General features: G+C 45.7%; 1 protein-coding gene across 1 annotated transcript; it reads left to right on the plus strand.

Moving 5' to 3' along the window:
- Nucleotides 1–1,255: 1,255 nt before the first annotated feature.
- Nucleotides 1,256–23,595, plus strand: LOC120516384 (urokinase plasminogen activator surface receptor-like). Its single transcript, XM_039738017.1, has 9 exons — nucleotides 1,256–1,405; nucleotides 5,608–5,727; nucleotides 7,101–7,250; nucleotides 10,520–10,621; nucleotides 10,804–10,944; nucleotides 12,208–12,327; nucleotides 16,699–16,848; nucleotides 20,811–20,918; nucleotides 23,188–23,595. The coding sequence occupies exons 1-9, from the start codon at nucleotides 1,318–1,320 to the stop codon at nucleotides 23,385–23,387; spliced, it is 1,179 nt and encodes a 392-aa protein (XP_039593951.1). The 5' UTR covers nucleotides 1,256–1,317; the 3' UTR covers nucleotides 23,388–23,595.
- The last annotated feature ends 379 nt before the right edge of the window (nucleotides 23,596–23,974 follow it).

Consider the following 23,974-nt stretch of genomic DNA (forward strand, 5'->3'; position numbering starts at 1 on the left):
TCAAACCTTGACTCATTCTGGAATGAAACTAAAGAGCACAACATGACGTTAAATGTGAGGACACCCAGGAGACATCAATAAACCATGGGTGGCTCTCGCATCTGCCACCTAAAGGACCTCATCTTATGATAATGCTAACAAGGACAATGCCCTGACTGTAAGTTACATGTCACCTCAGATGACATGTCATCCATGGCACAGTTGAAGCTAGTCAGGTGACATTTCCTTCATTCAATGGCATTTGCTGGTCTTCATCAGATCCGTTCATTCAACTTTAAATGTTCACCTATTGTCAGAGTCTTAAACGCTTTTCAAAGCTCTCCTCCATGCTTTACTCACCTGCCATGATATTTTGCAGCAGTTGGATTTCCTGCAGGTCTGCCATCGATGCCCAGTGTTTGTTGAAAGCTGCCAACCCTCTGAGTGCTCAAATGCAGCCTGGAACGGCAGAATTAAAAGTTCTGCCAATGTGGGTGCATTGGGTACTTCAAGCTCGAATGAGGCAGGGCAGGTTTGTCACTGAAAATGTCGACATAAGAAATGTGCCAACCAAGAGGAGTCCATTTGTTTAGTTCATAGCTCAGCTGTCCCCACATCTCATCCAGATCCTTCATCAAGCTGGTTGTGGTTTCTACTTCAACCTCATGACTTGGTGTATTGTTTCTGACTCCCATAACTCACATTCGATCTTCAATGTGCTCAATGCCCTGTGTGGTTATGCTAGGACAACTAGAAGTGCCTGACAGATGACACCATCATTGTTGGGGTATAAATGTTGGCGCCACACACTTCCAGGTGGTCTGAGATTGTGGAAATGAAGGCTTCATCATTGAGTCTGCCCATCTTTCCTTACTGACATTGTGTGTTTGTTCTTATAGAATTTACACCGATGACGTTGGGAACCTTGCAGTGCTATGGAGGTGTAAACCAGCAGAGCGCCATGACATGCAGCAGTTCTGAAGACCGCTGCTTCACCGTCACAGGTCAGTAGAAACAGCAAAAGAAAGACAAACCTCATCTGTGAATACATTTGAAGCAAGCAGTTAGAAAAGCACAACAGACAAAACATTACAGCAGCAACTGAGAAGGAAAAATCCCACCAGTATGGCCAGGCTCACCACCGGGCCTGAGTGAAAACTCGAAATGTTGGTTTGTGCAAAGCGTTTCGTACTTGATAAGACTTTTGTGAAGCGATATTTAAAAACGGACGAAACAACATCACTCCTCCGTTTGCCTTCAGCTCATGTTGATCCTTCTTTTGTAGTCCAGAATGTGGCCACAATCACTGGATGTGCTTCACTAAGTGCCTGTAACAATATGGCCTACATTGGAGCTTACTTTGGGGTGCCTTCGAACGCCAGTGCCAGCTGCTGTACGGGACCGCTCTGCAACCAGGCCTCCCCAGGTAAGATGACTAGCGTTGATCTTTGTATTGCAAATCTGTCTTCAGATTACCTTCCATTGCTGTTCTTCCATAAACTAAATAACTGAGATGGCGACTAAATAACTTCAAAAATGTGGAAAATAGCAGAAATTAGGAAGCGCTGGAAAGTCTGGAACTAAGCAAATATTGTTTAGATGCCTGATGTCCGCCTGACCCAACTAATGCCACCCTGCATTAGACAACTGGGTGTATTGTCGGTGTTATGGGCCCCATGAGTGGGCCACAGCAACAAAAATGATTGAGCAGTAAATCCTGAAGTGTATGAGAGCGTCTCCTCCGCCAGAGGATGAGTTATGTTAAACTGGGAAGATTGGAACTGAACTCCACTGACCATCAATGGTGCAGAACATCCAGGTGTTTGGCCCTGAGGTCCGCAGTCTGTGGAGTAGAGGAAAAGTGGAGCAGCAATGAAATCACACGGCCTTCAGTCTGTCGTCCATGTTGCATATCTTTAATTACATTTAATAAAGTCATCATAACCCTGCATTTATATTTCACCATTTCAGATCCAGAGTTTCCTCCACCATTGGATTTAACAGTATAAATGTCCACCAGAATTACACTTGCTATTCTACATTCACATTTTCAAGTGCATCTTCATTTCACCAAGAGTCCCGTTAGACGAGGTGACGTACATAAGTAATCGCTAGCCACTGGGCGATAGACGACCGGATAGGACAGGAATACTCTGCTTAGAGTGAGCTGTCTGACAAAACTCTGGGCCAGAACATTTGCCCTGGATTGCATTTGTTTCTTATTGTAGAATTGATTTTTTCAAACGGTATTCCTAAAGGCTGTGGTGGGCTGGCGCCCTGCCGGGAGTTTGTTTCCTGTGTTGGCTGGGACTGGCTCCAGCAGACCCCCATGACCCTGTAGTTAGGATATAGTGAGTTGGATAATGGATGGATGGTCGAGGGAAGAGCCTCTCCTTCGCAACCTTCTTTCAAAATGTCCAATATACCCCAGGGTTGTCGTCCATCTAACAATTCAAAGGGTGAGAACCCCGTCGAGGTTTGGGGGACTTCCCGGTAGGCAAAGAGTACGAGCAGGAGGTGTTGACCACCTTGTGAAGCATCTGTTTGAGAGTCTAATTAAACCTCTCCACTAGACCTTCGGTTTGAGGATGATACACAGCGGTCCTTAAGTGCTTAATTTTGAGTAACTTGGCCGTTTCCCTGAATGTCTCCAAGATAAATGGTGTCCCCTGGTCCATAAGGACTTCTTTAGGAATGCCACGTCACACAAAGAACCCTACCAGTTCCCATGCGATGGCTTTAGAATTCGCTGAGCGCAACAGAACAGCTTCTGGATACCGGGTCTCATAATCCATGAGGACTAATATATATATTTATGTCCTCGGGTCAAGGGTTCCAGGGGTCCCAGTATATCAACCCCTATTCTTCCGAATAGGACATCAATCAAGGGAAGGGGAACGAGAGGAGCACGGTCCCTCCTAGGGATTTGTCGCAACTGACACTCAGGACAAGAGATACGGAAGCAGCGACCTTCCTCGTTAATTCCCGGCCAATAAAATCGGAGCTTGATACGCTGTAATGTTTTTTGGTGCCCAGGTGGCCTCCCAGGAGGTGGGCGTACGCTAACTCGTAAACCTGCCGCCGGAAGTTTTCGTGGAATCAGCAACAGCTTCTGCACCTCTCCCTCATGTTCACTGGCCCAATCTAATAAATCATTTTGCATTCTTTGCAAATTTAAGGCAATCATCATTCCATTGTTCCCTTTTAAACGAGATGGTGTTTGTCTAAACTGAAAACTTAGCTCTGAGAGAGCGTCCGGTCTGACCTCAAGGGGCAGGGAGTCATCCTGCTTTGCCAAGGCGTGGACTGATGACGCAACGGTCTGCGATGGCCCGGGAACCCCCTCATCCTCCCCTTGGCCTCCCATATCTCTCTCCGTTGCCTGAGTACACGGTGTGGAGACAACCTGCGACGGATGATTCCCATCTGTCACTAGGCCCAGGTTAGGTTTAGGAGGGGTCAGTACTTCACCACTCTTACTATCAGACCAGTCCCGCCCTAGAATCACAGCGAAAGGTGGATTTAGGAGGACTGCCAAGGTGATTCGTTTAACCGATCCTCCCTGGCTGATGAAACATCAGGCAGATTTATAGAATCGGACATCCCTGTGTACACAGGTTATACTGGTCTTTACTTTTATCCACTGTCGCAGCAGGTCTTCCACCTTAAATCCATTAACAACTACCCCTCCCGTCTGAGCCACTGACAAGGGGTTTGAAATCGCTCACAACCACTTACATTCCGCCTTGCTCCCAAGTGAGGGCCGCGCCCGCGGAATCAGGGACTCCGGTGCAAACTCCGGTTTATGCCGAGGGGGCGGATTAGGAGGGACGTAATCTCTATAGCATCTGCTAAAGGACTGTTCTGCTCTCCCAAATTGCCAGGCTGTCCTAGATGTTTCGATGAGCTTGTTCATATTAGAAAAGTCTCCCCAGACCGGCTGGGTGAAATGGTCAGGAAGGTTGTTTATTAACAAGAAACAGGCTACATTCTTTACGAGCCGGAAGGTGGTGCACTCGGTGGGTTTTAACCGTCCCGCCACCGTTTCCCAAAGAGCATCAGCCTGCTCTTGGGTAGAGCACTCAAATCTGGCTTCCACCTGCTGGTCTGGGGAATCCCCACTTTGCTCTGGGGCTTTGGCCCCCACAGGAAGGACAGCTCTTTCCTCCGAGAGAGCACAATATGTCCCTGTCGCTTCTCCCATAAAGACCAGCCCACTTCTGTGTGTCCCATCGACACTCTCCCTATTTATGTGGCCCGGAACTAGACAAAGGGAGCAGAGTCTGTACCGGTTCTTGCCGAAATCTGGAATGAACCCCCCCACCCAGAAGCTCAGCCCCGGTACTCTACCACCTGGTCATAATTCAGGTCCAGTCCCGTTTTCTTCTGGGATTCTACCATCCTGCCAGCTAGGCTACTGTCACACAAATGACCAAAAGACATTGAGAAGGTTTGGGGCAGCCACCCGTATAATTTTTCCAGGCTGTAAAATTGATGAAAAAGAACAGACATGTTCACACGACTGAGTCCAAAACAGAACTGATTCACTAGAAACAAGATGGCGGCTTTAAAAGCCTGTATGGGAAGTGATGTCATCAGGACCAGAACCAGAAGTGATGTCGTTGGTTGCCCCAGAGCCGGGCGGGAATTACATCTTTTCAGGCCCTTTAGTTGTCCCCTAACCACGCATGTGTGACACCGTGTAGAGAGTGACCAGTCCACTACGACTGTAAGATGTTCTTTTGAACTTCAGACATCACACCATGTATTTAAATCTAACATTATTGTTTCCTGACTCTAACTCTCTATATTTCTTTACGCTAAACTACATCTGCCGTAATCCTGCCCATATTCTGCCAGGTCCCTGTAATGATTTACTGTAGCAGATTCCCAGTCCTCCTAGTTTGATATCAGATGTTCTTATCCAGATCTCTTTAAAAGAGCAGCATCCCCAGCACTGACCCCTCTGGACCCCTTTGCCTAATTCATTAAAGGTCTCCCCCCCCATAAATTCATCACACACCATTGCATTTTTCTCCACACTGCGCCTTGAGCTCCCACTTCTTCAAGTTTGACCTCGAGCCTCTCTTTCTGTAAATCCTCATCAATGATGTCCTCTGCACCTCTCTGAGCGTCTGCTTCTTCATGAGTTCTGACACAGCAGTGAATCAAGACGACCCCATCTGACCCCCACTGATGGTTCACTACACAGCCCACCTTTTCTTTACATGTGATGTGTCATCTTTTCTTCAGTTGTCTCACACATGATGCACGTTAAGCTCACTGACCTGTGGTTACCCTGGTCGATCTCATGTCCCTTTTTATCTGATGACGTGACATCTACTTACCTCCAGAGCTTTCTCTCTACACACGCTCATCTCCTTTAGGACTCCATAATGAATGTTATGTGGTGATTTGTTAGTTTCCAGTCCAACTTCAAAATCCCTTTGTCTCTTTTTGTCAGTCCCTGTGACTACTGGAGATTATCGACTTCCTTACACGCGTAAACAACAGAAAATGGTCCAACCACTAATGAGCGTCACTTGTCAGGCTAAATTGACTCCTGAAGGTGGAAAAGTGCTTTTATTGTTTTTAGAGCCCTCAATGAAGCCTCTTTGCTTTCGACAGCATCAAGTTCTTTGGTCTGCTACACCTGCTCCAGCTCCAGCCCCGGCTCGTGTGCCAACCTCTCCGTCTGTAGTCCTTCATTCACCACCTGTGGGAGTTTTGCTGTCCAGATTCTGCAAAGTAAGTTGATTTGAGGCCTTTCAGGACTGACTGGCACTTTATTTCACTTCTGGTCCATTTTTTCCATGGTGGGTGGGCACGTTTTGTTAGTTTTTTTTTTTGTTCTTGTATTATTTCTAAGGTTTTGTTGCAATTCAGCATTTCCATTTATTTTGAGGCAGCAGGAGGCTCATGAAATGATCAAAAGCCAGAGTCAGATGTCCTCTCACGGCCGTTGCTGGAATGCCAGTGCTCTTGGACCTGTGCATCCCCTCTAATGCCGTGCAGGGTCAGCACTTGTGGGTTTGAGCAGATTGGCCCTCAAGCCCCGTCTGATCTGATTCCACAGTTTTTACTTTATTTCACGTGATTGTGAACATGTTTGTTGGGCATCGAGAGCTTTGGTTAGATGATGAAGTTAATTCTGTTGTTGTCTTTTACTTTCGATTTTGTGTTGGCACTTGATGTCTGAATTTTTATGGTTAAGCCTGACCTTCTACAACTCAGTAGGTAAGTGATGTTCTTTGTTATCTCAGGCTGGAGGAAGGCAATTCTCTTTATGAGGATGTGTTTTCTGAAGCTGTAATTGTACAGTAAGCCCACCAGACCTGCGCCTGCCCACCTTTTCATGCTCTCTAGTTGTCATGTGACAGTGCGAAGGCTGATTTCAAGGGGGTCTCGCCACAGAGTGTTTGTCGTGCTTTGTTATTTTCACTTCATTAGGTTGTGTGGGTGTTACTGTAAAAATGACAGCAGCCCAATGGATGGCACCTTCTTTGATGGCAGACCACCCTAATGGACGGTTCACATGGGATTGCCCATCCCCTGCCTTTGTAACCAACTCGCATGCTTTTCAGCTGGAAGTTGCTTTTTTGAGCGTATTAATTTGTGTATTTAACTGTTAATTAGGCCAGGTGACAGACTTGGCACTGCTCTGGCTATTCCATATGCTGCCGTGTGGGGTGCCTACTGCCGTTTTGTTGATGTAATTTCACTGACCAGTCCAGCAAGAGATTCTGAGAAAAGCTGCTCCTTGAACACCAACCTTGGGCTCCATTCTGGTGGGATGAGGAGAGCAGAACCATGACGAAGATGCCTGAGATCTAATGAGAGTGCTGTGTGGATGTGAGTGTGGATCGGGCATGTTTATGTGCCTGTGCTGCCAGTGCCACTGCTGAAGACGCCTCCATCATGGCCTCTCGGCTCAAGCAGCCCACTCATTTTGCTATTTTAAGGGCTTCTTTCTGTGCGATTTCTGCCTCTCACATTTATCTTGTTACTTAGCCTGCTCTTTCTCTGTATGTGCCATGGCCTCTTAGTGACACCGAGGTGGTATGTGAATGCTTGGCTCAAAACACTCCATATTGCTCCTTAACTGTTTTGTCTCTTTGTAGATGGGACATCAACGACTCAGTATTTGCAGACCTGCGCCACCCCACAAACCTGCAATGTTCCCTTATCCATCAGCATCGGAGTGTTTAGTGCCACCACCTTCTCCCAGTGCTGCACATCAAGTCTCTGCAACCTTGTCAACTCAGTCCAAGGTAACAGACAGCCATGCCAGCACCATATGGAGTTCTTCCTTGTGTTGATGATATTTAGCTGTTTCTTCTCCAGATAACATCTCTTACACTTCTTCTTCATCTCATATCCTCTGTTTTGCCAGCCAGTGCTCAGTAAAGCTCTCCTGGGCATCACAAGAGTGCTTGGAGCTGGTCTCTTCTCCCTGTACTCCTCTGGTTCCTTTGTCATCTGGTGACATGATGGCCAGTTTGTCTCTCTGTGGACACCTTCTTGTTTGGCACATTTTTCTGTCTCCCCATCCAGGATGAATAATTTCCCTTCTCTTTCTTTAACCTACAAAACAAATAATTGGGGGCTCATATATAGGGAAAGGTTTTTTTATGGAATCTTCTCTGAAATACTCAAAAATGCTAAGGTGTCTCCTGACTCGGCATGGAAGGTTCTTCAAGGCACTGCAGGATGGCATCCAGGTAGCCACAGGACACGACGTCACAGGCTGCCAGCAGTGGGGCCCGACGCCACAGCCTCAAGGATGGAAGTCCAAAGCCTTAACCGCTGTGCCTGCTTTACTTTCATGCATTTTGTCTTAATTGATAAGAACTGCACCCTGTGGTCAGTGATAACATCTGGTAACTGCAGACCACAAGGTGAGCCACATTTTGATTTCAGATACTGCAAGTCAATGGCTGGGAAGTCGCCGATGACCGGCATTAGAGCCTCAGTAGATTGACGTGACGGCTCCTTTGGTCTCCAGCACCATGTAGTCCACCCAGTCCCTTCTTTCTTTGACCCACCTGGTTTGGTCCCTGAACCCGATTTATGAAATAACTTCTTACAAAAATAATTTGGTCAGCTGACTCCATTCATTCCTTTAAAAAATGACAACTGAAAACTCATCTGTTCAGGAGGGCCCTTAGCTTGACCTTCTGACAACTGAGCTTCCACCCAGATGGTGGCAAGCAGCGAAATTTAGACTCGGCCACATCAAACCATACTTACCCTTTCATACCTTGCCTGCCCCCTCACTCAAACTCCACAAAAAACACACACACAAGTAAATCACGGCCAGATGAAAGGTAAAAAAAAAAGAAGAAGAAGAAATATATGAGAAAAGAATGAAAATACAACACAGAGAAATCCTCTCCTTCCCCGATTCCGATACAAGTGTCCATATATGCAGTGTGAGAGAAGGAACAACAGACAAAGAAAATAAAACGGACGTGGCCTCCCTTGACTTGAACAGAACACATACTGTAGATATTTATATATATATATATTACAAAACGACATTCAGAAACACGGAAAAGTCCAACAAACAGGAACAGTGGAGATGTGAAATGGATGAAAGTTGGCCAAGTCCCACATAATGAAAATGAAGGAAAATTTGAATTCCGACAGTGCTACTGTATGTCGGGGTAGGAATCAGCACAGTGTCACCGATGACTCCTGATCAGCCGACCGTCAGCCGTGGGAAGTGGAAGATGGAAAAGTCCTAAATACCTAACTGTCTTGTGTAGCCAGATAAAGAGCGATGGTCTGTGGATGCCCTTGAAGCCTTGATTTGATGAGTCGACGTTGTTTGATGCCCTCTCCTTACAAAATACGCCACCCTAAATCATTCTTTACACCACAGCAATGCCCACCTCCAAAAGGGTCAAGTGCCATGCTTATTGCTGTGAGGAAACTCTTCTTCAGGTGTCTAAATTAAGACCAAACAAACACAGTACTCATATGCGTATACTGGACAGACATGACGGACATTTCATTTAGCCTAACATTCTGCCTCTTCTTTCAGTTCACCTCTCTGTCCAGATGCTTGGGGTAGTCTGTGTGTCTTATATTACAAATTATGTGATTTGTTTCAGGCATTTCTTTTAGAACTGAACTTATTATTTTACTCTCGTCTAAGTGCCTTGAGCATGGGAAAGGTGCTATGCAAATAAAATGGATTATTATTATTATACAAGTGAATGCCAGGCTCGGACCCTCACGCCAGCATTACCAACATCATCTTCTTCAGTTCAGTTCACTTGACTACTATACATACAAATACACTGCAGCTTCACAAATACACTGCAGCTTCCTTGTGTCCCTGCGGTCAGCGCTCAGTGACCCCGCTTGTCCCAGTGCTCCAGCGCAGTGAAGTGGGAGCACAGGGTGCACAGATACCCGGGGACGTTGCCCTGCCGGGACGCCGGAAGAAGCAGAGGACCGGAAATGGGACAATACTTTCCCTGGAGCGCAGGAGGGTGGACCTTTCTGGAATGCATGGGGGTCACGGAGCTGCGAAGCTCAACGCTGTGCAAAGACAGAGTCACCGCCAGGGGGCACCCGGACGTTGTTGGAACCCTGGATGGCAGCACTTCCGCCACACCAGGAAGTGCTACTGGAAGAAATCCCAGGGACACCCGGAGTGCTCTTCTGACACTTCGGCCACACCAGGAAGTGTCGTCAGACGGAGCACCTGGAGCCCATCTGGGTCATTATAAAAGGGGCCATCTCCCTCCAGAAGACGGCCACTTTGGGAGTTGGGAGTTGGGAGGAAGGAGATGAAGCTTGTGAGGAGGCGAGTGGAGGTCATTGAGAAGTGAAAGAGACTGAGACTGTTGGCATTGTGGTGCTGTGAAGTTAATAAACGTGTGCATTCTGTCTGTGTCCGAGGGCATGCGTTTCACAAGGGGGACAATGCAAGAAACTGAAAGCGTGATGCGTGTTTGTGGGACTTCCCCGGTAAGGCGCTGGCTGCAGCGATTCCTTGCATTGTGAGGTTTACGTTTTCAGGCAGATGGTCTCATTTCGATCAGCTCCGAAGACAGACGTGTATGCAGGCGATGTCTGGCGGGTCTGCTGGTATCTCAATCACTTATTCCACCATTACTGCTACTCATTAACAGGCCTGTCGCAGTTTTTGCCCTGAGTGAGTGCTGTCGTTGTTTGGTTGGGATTTTTGTAGAGAAAACAGATTTGATTCCATCTCGCCTGAAGAAGGGGCCCGAGTTGCCTCGAAAGCTTGCATATTGTAATCTTTTTAGTTAGCCGATAAAAGGGGTCATTTTGCTTGGCTTTTCTCTACATTCATAATGGCTAACACGGTACAACACCCGATTACTGTAGAGAAAACAGAACGTTCTAAAAGACGTTAAACAATGTGCTGCTAACCAGCCAGGACGAGTCTCTGATTCATTAAATGACAAGATGGCCCTTGAAGTCTCATTGCTTTGTGAGTCCTTTGACCCATAAAGATTCTGACCATCTTGTCTTACTGATGATTCTTCGTTTGTCCTTACAGCATTTACACCGACATCAGGCACCCTGCAGTGCTACGGGGGAGTAAACCAGCAGAGCAATGTGACATGCAGGAACACTGAGGACCACTGCTTCACTGTCACAGGTCAGTAGAAACAGCAAGAAAAGGGCAAACCTCATCTGCGTCTGCATCTGAAACTGGCAGGGAGAAAATCCACAGGGAGGCAACAGGGACTGAAAAGCACACCAAATACGGCAGTCCTGGGTGAAAATAACAACATGGTGCCAGTCGACTGTCTCCTCTGTCTACCTTCATTTCTTTTGTAGTGTCAAATGTGGCCACAATCAGTGGATGTGCTTCACAAAGCGTCTGTGCCAATATGGCCACCACAGGAGCTTACTTTGGATTGCCCTCAAATGTGACCGCCAGCTGCTGCACAGGATCGTTCTGCAACCGCGCCAACCCTGGTAAGATAGCTGTCATTGATCTTTATGGTTTTTACCCTTCAGAATTGTTCTGCCTTTACTTCTTCTTCTTCTTCTTCATCATGGAGGTTACCACATACTTCACAGATACACCAACTGGTCAAATCAAAATGACATTTGTTAGATCAACCTGACATCGTCTTCTTTCTCTTCTTCATCTCTTCACGCTACTGTATGGGATCAGTGTGCCTGATCATCCCTCATCTTAAATATTTTGGGGCAATTCACACATTTTCACTCACCCTGAAAGTTTCCACACAGCTGGCATCTTCTTTCTTCTCTCCATATCAGTTTTCACCCTCAGGCTCCAGGGGAAGGTGAAGACAGAAGATGAATATATTTACAATAAAATGATATTGAGAGGTTTTGGTGAGTTCCAGCTCAAAGTGCCTAAAGCAGAGCCATGCCTAAGTAAAGATGATGGCCAAGTTGTCTGGGTGGCTAAGGTGTTGCGTGGTAAGGTTAAGGGTCGCTATTTCAGTCCTCACCATTGGACTTGTTGAACGTGCCACGTTTCCAGCATGGAAAGTAGAGTGTGAAGTTGAGTGTTTATAACACACCTCAGGTGGGATACACTGTGCCCCTCTAGCCAACCTGACAGGAGGCCAAACTCAAGATGAAGGTCATGAGAGCAGCAGCCTTCTAGGGTACAACTGATGACCACCTTGTGGTGTCAAGTCCAACGACCCGTCATTGGGCCACACGCTCAACTGCCAGTCTTGGAGGACAATGGGGTACCAGCTTTAGGACAACTGGAACTAGAGGTTGGCAGGTATTGAAGCCAAAGCGGAGTCTTTGTTGGGTTTTAGGTGTCCAGGTGGCTTTGATAACTGCTTGAGAAGTTCTGAATTTATGTTTATTTCATTCAGGGAGGCAAATGAGGTCAACTCTTCTGGTCCACTTCATGCGGGGCCTTATTCAGATGACTTCTAAAACTCACCAGTGCTTTTCTAAATGGAAGTTCTTGACATTTCAGACATTTGAAGTATTTCAACAGTAATTAAAGTCTCCTCTCATTTTATGCAAAAACACACCTAAAGGGAGCGTAAGAGCGTCACATTGGGCCTTTCTGATGAGCCATACACATGGATGGGCTCATCACTTGGTGGTTTATCATCCCATGAGTTTCCTGAAGAACTTCTTCAAACCACTGATGAGTGTCATCAGCCTGGCTGAAAAGCTCCAAGGTTTTTGAAACTTTTGTTGGTCTCAGGGCCCTAAATGAAGCCTCTTTTTTGTTGACAGTGTCAAATTCTTCGGTGTGCTACACCTGCTCCAGCTCCAGCCCCGGCTCGTGTGCTCGGTTGTCCGTCTGTCATCCTTCATTCACCACCTGTGGGAGTTTTGCGGTGCAACTTGTGGAAAGTAAGTCAATTTGAAGGCCTCAGGCCTGAAGCGTGGACTATAACACAAATGTGGGTGTTAGGAGCAGGCTGACTCTGCTTGACTGGCGCTTTATTCCTCGTCTTTAGAGGGGCTCGGTGTGGTGAGTGAAGGGGGTCTGCTTGCATTGTGTGTGTTTTTATCTTTCTTGACTTTTAGGGTTGGTTGCATTTCAGACTTTCCATTTTGCTTTGAGCCAACAGTGAAAATGAAAGTTGGTTGTCCTTCAGCGGCCATTGTTTCTGTATTATCGTGGTATTTCCCTCTACTCGCCCTTTACCCATTTTCTTTAAGGGTACTCATTCAGTTCGTTACCGGGTTGGTCTAAAGATTAACACACACATACACAGATATATGCATACACACAGACCCTCGCCACAAAAGTAGCCTAATGAAAGACGTACACACACGGCACGTTATACCCCAGCACCTTAACCCACACAAGTGGCGTATGAATAACACACGCACAGTCCGCTTTCCCGAGTACTCCAAGAGACTTACGTATCATAGGCTCAACATTCCTGCCTATCGGCCATTTGTCACCCAGTGAATGTTTTACTTTAACGCACCGTTCATTACTGGACAGAGCTCTTTGTCTGCAGTTTGATAGTAGACCTTGTAGTTAACCTTGCAACTTGGATTGTATGGCACTTCCTCTGCTCCAGGTGCTCAAAGAAATTTACCTTATTACTTTAATCACTCTAAATATGAAGACAAAGTATAGGAAGTTAAAAGCAGTGGGGTATTGATCACATAAACAATAATACCAGTAGAGAAAAGCATACAAGAAAACATGGATAGTAACGTCTGGATAAGTAGAGAAAAAGCTTACGAAAAGTGAAAATATGTCAAAGACGAATGTCCCAGAGTGGCACTGATAGAGCACTTGAAGTTGTTCATGAGATGCTTTGATGAAGATCAGATGGAAACGGCCACACATTGCTGGCGCCCACTTCTAACATCATTCTGTTCAGTTCTTCTGTCGCTCTTCAGACGAGGCATATTTATTATGAAATTCTATGTGAGGGTTTCACCACACGTGATTGTTAGGTATTCCGATTGGCTGGCTGTCAATGAATTCATTCACTCGTCCTTTTCCCAGACAATAATGTTTTTAATGTTACTTAGCACCTACTGGCAGGTCTTCCTTTCCCAGGCTGTAAACCCACTTATTAGCTTGTTGTCCCAGATGCCCACCCTTTCTCAGATTATGAAGTATTGATAGCCTGAGGCACCGCCATGTCTTCCTCTTTTTGTCTGAACAGGTGTTTTAAAAGTGAGGTACAATTCGGGAAGAGGATATGCTTTGATGTGTCCTATATTTAAGGTCACCTACTGCTGTCTTGAGCAAAATGTAATGATAATATAGACAAAAATCTGTAGATTTTGCACAACACACCAGCTACTCCATCAGTGAACCTCTTGCACAAGATGTTCTTGACCTCTATGATGGGTTTGTGACAATCACTTTTAAATTTCAGCTTGTGTTGTGACTTGATGGTGGATCAAGTTATTAGTGAGTGACCGCCATTTTACGTGTTAAAACGGGAATGGTCCCATTTGTGCTGCCTTTGTGTGTGACACAAACTCTGTCATGCCGGGCGTGAAATGATGTGTTCGGCCCCTCAAGCACCCAGACAGTGGTAGTCTCTCCGTCCTGCAGTTACAACAGGTGTTGATGACAAGGCTGAGTCCAGAGTCCGCGATGACAATGACATACTGTGTGTCCCTGCTGCTGCCTCTCGTGGAGTTCACACCATCACTTTGAACCTGGAGGTTGATAAGTATGAACCAGAGCTGTGCTGGCCTTGGCCCTAAATCAAAAGCTCAGCCAGTGCAGGTCATAGATGGACGGGAGGCATCCAGAAAACAAAACTGACTTGTGAGACCAGAATCGCAAAGATGAATGACCTGATAATGAAGTCACGGGCTGGACACGGGGACAGGGAGGTCCTTCTAAATCACGACAACACGTGGCACCCTTGTGTGTCACCGTTAAAACTGAACCAAGAGGTTTTTTCACTCAAGCATTGTGCTTGTTACGTAATTAAAAGAAATGGTTATACATTTTAGGAGACTAGTAAGCATAAAACATTAAAAGAAAATAATAAATAGGGAAATATTAATGATATGAAGAAGTGTTTGTCTACATTTATTCAGAATCTTGTGGGTTATTCGATTTTTCAATTAAATCAGGGATCATATTACACCTGCCCCAGTGGGAATGTGAACAAAATGCAGTTTACTGCACATCCAGCTGGAGGTGTACGTGAGCAGATTTGATTTGAGATCAGGCGGACATCTTGAAAACATAGCGGACAGTCTGAGTTGTTCTGTTTCTGTCAGTTTACAACAGTAAGGTTGTGTGGGGAAAGGCGCTATTTAAATAAAATGTATTATTATTATTATTATTATTATTATTATTATTATTATTATTTGCCTCCAGGACTGGACAGGCCTCAATGGCTCCACAAAGGCCTGCTGTCTAAACTCTAGAAACCACAAAGAGAAAAGGTCCAATAAAACCATCAAAAATAAAGTCGATGAGCCGCTCTCAGGGTGCAAGGAGAGCCTTTGGTACAGATGGAGCCACGCAGCGCAGAGACGCCGATGGCCGAATCACAGCTGTCGATCATCTTAATGATCTCAGATGGACAGGACTTCTCATTGTGCTTATGAGTTACTGATAAAACGAGGCCCTGAGGCCAAAATGTTTTCATCCCTACTAGTGCCAGAATTTATTGAAATATCAAAATAAATTTCCACAAATACAAAAAAATCTCAAAAGGAGGAGATGCAACTGTACTGACTTCTGGCCCTAAATGAGTAACTGATGCTCGTTAACAGCCTCAAACATTTATTGACAACAATATTTTGAAATACTGAAGAACAAAGCAAGAAAGATAAAAAAAGATCTGCCTAGAAATGCAATCCTTGAAAAAACAAGAAAGCCAATCCAGAACCAGAAGAAAAAAGGCCAAAAGCATAACTTCCAGAAAGTGAATATTAAGATCAACCGTCAAGCCAGGAGAACGGCAAGGCCAAAGCTGCAATCCGAGCCTTTCAGCCCGGTGTAAGGACACGGGGGTCCACTTAGGGGGGCACAAGGAACATAAGAGACAGAGCTACGTAAGTAACGTGATCAAGAATAAGAGACTCCAGCAAAACACCAAACAAAATGAAAGAAAACATTCAGTAACACGATGATATACGAAAGGATATTTGAAAGATTCAAGAAGATCTGAGGCCAGGATACGACTGCGGCTGTACCACAGCCTGACTCCTGGCATGTCATGGCGCTCAATCGTCGTCTTTATCACTCAACACTTTAACTGCATTATGGGGGCGAGCGGTTAGAGCCGACAAGAAGCTCAAGTCTTTTCTTTCACATTTGCTGCCCTTAACTTTTCTAAATCAATAAGATCAATTCTTTTTACATTCGTGTGCTCTTAACTCCACACTTTCCTGGTCTCAGAGGAGTCAACCTTGCGCTGTCACTGAAGGGTTAAGCAGGGTCAGCAATGTGAACTATAGGATGACAGGGTCTTCAGGTCTACTACAAACCTGTCATTGTCCCATCACCTGGTCTGGAACTGCAGGGTGACCCTTAGGGCCCTACGGTCCACACTACCTCCAGGTCTGTCACCCTTAGGTACACAGGTGGATAACCAGGGTGTCCCTTGTGAAGACTCAGCTCCAGACACCACACACGTCACTTCACACCACCACGCTGATTCTTTTGATTCAGGTCCTTCCTCCTGCTCAACACCAGACCAGTGACGTCAGTGCTGCCATCTTCATGAAATCGAGAACATCATTCGATGCTGTGATTGCTTTGAAGCTCCTGTGTAAAAGTGTGACTGTCACCTTCATGAAGAAATAAGTAGCACTTAAGTAAAATGGAGAACAAGACATAAACTTTTAGTAGACTCCTTGTAAAAGTGCGGCTGCTTCGAGTGTTCTGTGGCCTTTTGTGGAACGTGCTTCTCTGTGTGTGCCAACATCATGGGGTCACCTCAAAGCTGTAAATTGCATGTCTGCTTAACTTGGCCACTTTGCTTTGCTCTCGACCCAAAGAGGTGTCCACCATGGCTCCTCATCCAAGCAGCCTCTTCATTTCGTGGTATTTTAATGGCTTCCACCGGTCAGGTTCACCCTGTTTGTCCCCGGGACTTGGCTCTCCCGTCGAAGTGACCAGCAACCCCTGACTTTTCTTTCTGCATGTGATTGCAATGGCACAGAATGCCAGACAAAGCCACATTTTATGTTTTTATTGCCTAAACTCAAAGATGGCCTTGTTGGTCACCTAACTGTCAGACACTAAAGGTCCTCCACTGTTGTCTCTCTCTGTAGATGGCGTGTCCAGCACACAGTATTATCAGAGCTGCGCCTATCCAGGAATCTGCAATTCCCCCTTGTCCTTTAACTATGGAGTCTTCAGCGCCAGCGTCAATGCCCAGTGCTGTACAACAAGCCTCTGCAACCTGGTGAACTCAGTAACAGGTAACGGTCAGCCATGATGCCACCATTTGTCCTCCATCTTGCATATCTTTGCTCCTTTGTCTCCATTAAGTTTATCCCGTGTGTAATTTTGTGTGAATTGCTTCTTCTCCACTGATGTCCCTTATCTTGTCATTCAGCATACTATCTGGGACAGCCTGGGGGCAGCACAGTAGCACCGGGGGACGATAGTGTGACGCTGGTCTGTCCTCCCTGTATTCCTCCATTCTTTTCCCCTGCAGTCCAGTGACTTGTCACCTAAAATGCCAGCTAGTGGCTGTGACTCTTGTCTTGCACCCTTTGGATTGTGCGACGCCACAAGCTGATCGCTGTCTGTGGTGCGAGTGCGAGTTTTTTGTCCGACCATTGCAATTTTTTCTTTTTGTCTTTCTTCCACATCATAAATATATTCAAGAGTGGAGAGACCTGAAATCTGCTGTGCGTGTGCCCGCCAGCAAAGTGTCATTCAATTGATTCTTGGTCAATGCCTGCCAGCTGGATGCTGTTAGGTACACTTTGACCTTTTAGGGGGTTAAACCAGTTTAGAAAAGGAATGGGCTGTTGAGGCACCCGATGTGTGAGTCCACCCTTTACCCTTTCTACTGAATGACGAATTCTAAGCAAAATTTCATGAGACAGAACAAGAGATGGACAGTGACCAAAAGTAGGGTCACAGGGGATTGGAACCCATTCCAGTAGCACTGGGTACAAGGCAGAAAAACAGCCCTGGCCAAGGTGCCAGCCCATTGAGTGCCCAGCCACACACCCATACTCACTCACTCACTCACACACTCGCCGCCATACTAAACCCAACCTGCACTCCTTCAAGGAGAAGAACCCACGGCAGCATAGAGAGGAGTAACAAACTCCACAACAAGGCAAGTGGACCAGTCAGCCCTGCCAGCTGCACAGCCTCCACTGCTGGGCACAGAAGTCGGGTCCTGGTCTTTTGGTCAATGATGGGCCCACATCATGTGTGCCAGATGCACTGGGCATGCTGGTGCAATCTAGGAAATGGCCTGCACCAGATATAGAAAATGAACAAAGCAAAGAGAATGCAGACGCTAATTCTTTCAAGTTTTTGCCTTTTTCTGACTTAAAGTGGCAACCATCCCTGGTAAGACCGTCCCGTGGCTCCGTTTCAAATACAAAAATGATACTGTGAACAAAGGGGGGACAAAAAAGCCACAGGTACCACCATCTCCTCATCTGTCTGGTCTTCATTCTGATATTCTGAGTGGGCTGACCACAGCACTGCAAACGCTAGCAGCACTCTGAAGAAATGACCAGGGGCCTCATGTATAAACGGTGCATACGTCTGTTTCCACGCTCACATCGTGATGTATAAAACCTAAACTTGGTGTAAAGCCACGCACATTTTCAAGCCAGCTAAATCCTTGGCGTACACAAGTTCTGTGCTCGGTTTTGCAAACTGGCAGCCTCCAGCGTCAAAGCAGTGCTACTCTTCCTGTGTGGTTTTCCTTTCTTTTTCAGATCCACATCCCTGATGCGGCTTTATAAATACACTGAAATTAACCACATATTGTTAATTAGTTTAAGGCATCTGATTGTGATTAACCAGTAACAATATAATGGTCCACGAAATGGTCAAACTGTTCTAAATACCATAACTGCTTTAGCGTTGTTACTCTCACTGCACCTCCTTCTTCTTCTTCTTCTTCTCTCAGCTGCTCCTGTTAGGGGTTGCCAAAGTGGATCATCTTTTTCCATATTACTCTCATGGCACCACTCAGAGTATTTATATCACTGTATCTGAGTGGGAATCACAGCTGTACAGCACCTGATCAGAAAGCGAATTATTGGTATACAGCATCAAGCAGACACTGCCTCAGCCATGCGCACAGTCTATTTGAACTGCTCTCATACAACAAACACTTCAGAGCCTTTCCTGTACGGACCGCACGGTTCACAAACAGTTTCATCCCAAGAGTTCTAAACGCACTCAGTCAGTCCATCAGGTGCTCCTCGTAGACCTGTTAGGACTTATTAGTACAATCACCTCACTGGAAACTTGAGATACAGTTCTAATATTACACAACCTGCGCCACTTTATAAAATGCGTATTTACATATGATGACGAGATCATTTTTAAGATGAAATGCAGCAAAATATGTTTATTATATTATACAGATAAAACTTTAACTTCATTTAAATAATCTATATTTTTAATAATTAAACACATGAGGACATGGTGTTGCAGTGCTAGCGAGGAGCTGGTGGCCCGTTCTTGGATTGTTCCTGCTTCACGCTGTATTCTTGCTGGGTCTGGCGCGACACTGGAAGGATAGACAGAATAATTAAACATATACTACAAAGATATTTCAATGTTCCTTGAATGTTTTGAAGAATCGGCGTTCTCAGCTTACAGATGGCTCAACGTCTATTACAAAGCTGAATGTGTGGTGATTGGGTATTTGGAGAAAGAAAAGGAAGGACAGGAATTGGAGGTTAGTATGTTTGAGAGAGACAGCACTACAGCAATAAAGTATTTCATCGAAGGTCACGCACGGTGCAGCAAGCATCTTACGTGAGACATGAACAATCTCTGGATGGGGCGCCAGCACATCACTATCACTGCACCACCGTGTCCCCATGTTTAATAACAGGCTTTAACTCCTATTGTCATGAAAATATCACGTATACATCTCGGTATTTTAATTATTCACAGAGCTATAATATCACGAATGTCATGGATTCTGTGTCCTGTTGGAGGAAGAGAAAGCCGGTTTAAGAAGCACGTAGTGATTGACACACATAGAGCACTAAGAAGAACAAATACAAAACAAAGCATTTAATGTGCTACTTTAGTTATGATGGGATTTGAGAAACTAGTAAATTAAATGATTTTAAGATGAGATTGATGATGTTCTACTTTAATGGCAAAATAAACTACATGATTAAAGTGAAAATTTTGAGATTAAAGTTGACATTTCTTGCTTTTTTCCCACTGTGTCCCTATTTTTTTTTTTCCTCTCTACCCAAATAAGCTTTCATATGACACTCAGACAGTGGGCTACGACTCCCCATTTCATGACGACTTTGACATCTGACAACTTCTTTTTTATTTCTGGCACTGTGCGACTTTGTGAACTTGAGCTTTCAAGTTTCTCCGACACGCTATGTCACTCGGTCAACTTCCTTTTGTTATTTATCCCACTGTTTAAACCAACAATTAGTATGTTTTTCCTTTGCCTCCACTTGGTATTCTCCTGTGCTTTTGCCATTATCTTTTCACAGAAGGCTGAGGTTAAGGGCTATTTATATTGATTTGCATATTCAAAGGCATATTTCTGGGAGGAGTTTGAGGCGGGGCACCAGGTGTGTGCACGTGCGTTACTTTTCACGCTGACCAGGATTTATGGTGTGGAAGAGCGTGGAAGTTGGTAAACGCACAGATTTATGCATCTGGATTTTTTTGTGCATACAAACATTTCTGCTTCTCTCCGTATGCCATGTTTTAGTGTGAATTCTATACACGTTGTTATGCATGAGGCCCCAGGTGGTCCCATGTCGGGGTCCAAGCCCCTCCACTCTGCCCCATTCTGCTCCCAAGGGGCCATTTAGGCAGCGTGACCACAACCCGCATTCTCATTTCTTCAGGGACATCCCAGGGTGCATTGCCACTGGTGACAATAAGAACAGAAACGGACACAAGTGGGACTTTGATGAAGCCTTGATGGGACTATTTGACCATTCTTTTGCCATTTGCTTTTCCGCAGGCAAGAGAGAGCATCATATGGTTTGACACATTGGCAGAGTTAGAGTATGGAAGGCCAGTGAACCCCAGATGTGCCCAGGGCATGCATTGCTCCCGCGGAGTCCTCCACTTTTGTGAAATGGATGAGGCCTCCCATTAGCAGGTCACCTTGAGTTTGTGGCCAGCCTTTCCTCCTCTCTGTTCAGCTTTATTGCATTTCTGTGATTTTGTCGTTCTTATATTTTAGTGTCTCCAGAAGCTCCGAATTCTTTGACCTGCTATGTTGGAATAAACGGCGCCATCCAGGGGAGTGTCCAGTGTAAAGGCAGTGAAACCCTTTGCTTCACAGTTGGATGTAAGTAGCGCATAACATGTCATGACCTTGGAGGGTGGTGACCACAAGTGCTGACAACCACATGTGAAAGTTCACACGTCCATCACATGTCCATCTCATGTGCATTGTTTCAAGGAGAGAGGAGAAGTGAGTCAGAGCACATCGTCATGTTTTAGGGCAAAAAACAACTTTCTGTTAGGGGCCACTTGGGACAAGCAGTGGACCATAGCAGAGCTCTAGATATTGAGGTGGTGGAGAAGGTAGGCCACTGAGTCTTGGACAGCAACACATCAACAGATGTCCAACTCATCCTTTATCCTTAAGGTGGGTTTTTGAAAAGTCTGAAGGACTGGAGGCTCTAAGATGTGATAAAAAGCGCGTTGAGCACATCCAGTTCTTCGAGGATGATGTTAACAATTACCTGCCACCGTTTTGTAGACTGTGACTCGTAATTCTTATCTTACATTCGATTAAGGCATCAATGTCCCACTCTCTTATTGTGAGAGAGTTATGATTCTTCAGGTTGAGGTTAGGGTGATCACAAGACATGGCCTGCACAGCGGTGAAGCCCCTTCAAGAAGATGTCAGGGGGATTAACAATTAGTAAGTCAAAATTGTCTTCCAATGAGGTCTAAGCAGAGAAATCCCCAAAGTATCTGATGACGTCTTTCATTTTTGTAAGGAGCCAAAGCCGGTAAGCTGTGGGTGAGCTACAGTCAGCTGCTCTGAAACATTTTATGGTCAGGATCTTGAAGAGTTCCTTTCTAAAGACGTGAATGATATTCAAATGTTAAAATCTCACTGGCAGGCATCATTGCCAATGTTGTACAAAACCGTGGGGTCAAGGGGTGCCCAATGTCAAAAGCACAGGGGGTGTAGCTTACAGACTGCAGGTTGTGTAGCCCCCCATAATGTTGATGTCATTCTGCACATTTTCTCTGGCAGGACTGGGTGGGTCATCGGTGGTTTGTATGGTCAGAGAACACAATGCTGTTATCACTTTCTTGTTGTGTATTTCAGTGTATTATTATTATTAGTGCGTTTTTTAATGTCCCCTTTTGTTTTTCCCGTGGGCACCACCATTTTCTTCTAAACTGACCTGGTATTGGGTGTGGCTTTGATTGTTGCTAATGTGGCTGCAAAGTTTTTGAAAATACTCGCAGAAAGAACGAGTGACTTTGAACATGACTTTATGTCATTCATAGTGTGGTTGTGTGAGGTAATGCACGTCCCAAAGATAAATGATGGGGTGCCAACCCTGTCACCCCCATTTAATTCAGTCTAACAAAACTCATGAAAAGGACTGCTATGTGCATTAGTGCGCATAACAAAAGACGACAGGGAAGAAACAAATGATTCTCTCTGCCTCTGACCGCGAGGAGGTCTGCTCAAAACTGCTGCAGGCTTTATAGGCCGAGACCCAGAGGGGGCGGAGTCAACTGCCCTCATTGGCTGCCTTCTCGGTAAGAGGAGAAGGTCATGGTGAGCGCCCCGTCTTGATCCGGGGTGGTAGTACCTGCTTCAGATGGGCCCAGAGGATGATCTACAGGCGGCCTGCGTGACAGCAACTAAACGATGTGAGCTTTATGTTGGCTGAGGTTCATGAGTTACATTTTGGGTTTAGTCGTTTGATTCTTGCCGTCCACTTTGGACTCCTGCTGATTTCCAGCGTACTTTTCATATCCTGGTTATTTTACGTTGCCTTCCGGCCCACCAGTTGCACCTTTGGCCAAAGAGATTGTGTGGAGCACAAATGAAGGGAGGCTACACGAAGCTGTATAGTGAGGGCTCATCCGGAGTGCTGTGTGGCCTCCATATTACAAAAAGACAGAGCAGCGCTAGAGAAAATGTGCCGAGGAAAGCAAGTGAGGAGGGCGGACTGAAGGAGCCAAACCAGACTACAGTGAGGAGGGGCAGGACTGATGTGTCTGACTGAAGTAGCCCAGTGGATCCCACCTGTGATCCTAAAATGAATGCGGGGACGCAGGTAGAAATGTGTGAAGGGCACAAATATTAGAAAGTATTTCTTTACACAGACGCAGATTAAAAGGCCAAGCAGCGTGATGGACAGCAGGACTTTCAGAACCTTTAAAATCGGATTCTGTGGTATGTTGGCAAATTGAGGTGAATTGGATCGGTGAGGGTTGTTGGGCTGACTGGACTGTCCTCATCAGGATTGCTTGATGGCTGTAATGGGGTCTTTAGTTCAAACAACACGGTGAACGTTCATGAGGAGGTCGGTAACAGGACTAGTTTGCTGGGCTACATGACTCTTCTCTGTCCTTTTCAGTGGCAAGCGCAGGAACGGTCAGAGGATGCACTTCACAGGGTGTCTGTGACAATTATGTCACAGTCCTCGGCTTCTTTGGTGACACCCCGACAACAAAGCCCATCTGCTGCAGTGGAAACTTATGCAATAGCAGCTGGAGGCCAAGATGGAGTCCCGTTTTGTTTCTGCTTGTGCTGACGGTGATGACCTTCTTCTACTGAACTGGCGCAGATCAGAGATGATCAAGGAAGGCTGGCACCCCAATCTTTCACTTGGCACCCCATTGATTCTGCTCTCTGCACGGTTTCATTTGACTTGTCGTGTAATTAACTGTTTTTAAAATTTGTGACTTTTTGCATTTGTGCGATTTGTAAAAGGCACCAAATAAAATAAAAATGAACCATATACCTGTGGTGGGCTGGCACCCTGCCCGCAGTTTGTTTCTTGCCTTGTGCCCCGAGTTGGCTGGGATTGGCTCCAGCAGACCCCCGTGACCCTGTAGTTAGGATATAGCGAGTTGAATACTGGATGGATGAACCATATACACTGATTAAAAAAGAAAAGGCAGTTGAAGTTTAATTACAAAAACCGAACAGGACGTGTAATGGTAGTAAAAGATAGCAACGTGGTGTGTGTGTGTGACTGAGAGAGTGTCCTATGTGTGTCCTTTTCAGGGTAAGAAGATGGCTGGCAGGGTGACCTGCTCGACGCCATTGCACCAGCTAAGATAGGAAGAAGGCCTTTGTCTTTGTAGACGGGGAGATACCTGTAAAGCAGACCTCCCCTGTCCCTCAGGGTCCATATAGTG

This window comes from Polypterus senegalus, chromosome 1, assembly GCF_016835505.1.
Source record: "Polypterus senegalus isolate Bchr_013 chromosome 1, ASM1683550v1, whole genome shotgun sequence".
Lineage (NCBI taxonomy): Eukaryota > Metazoa > Chordata > Cladistia > Polypteriformes > Polypteridae > Polypterus > Polypterus senegalus.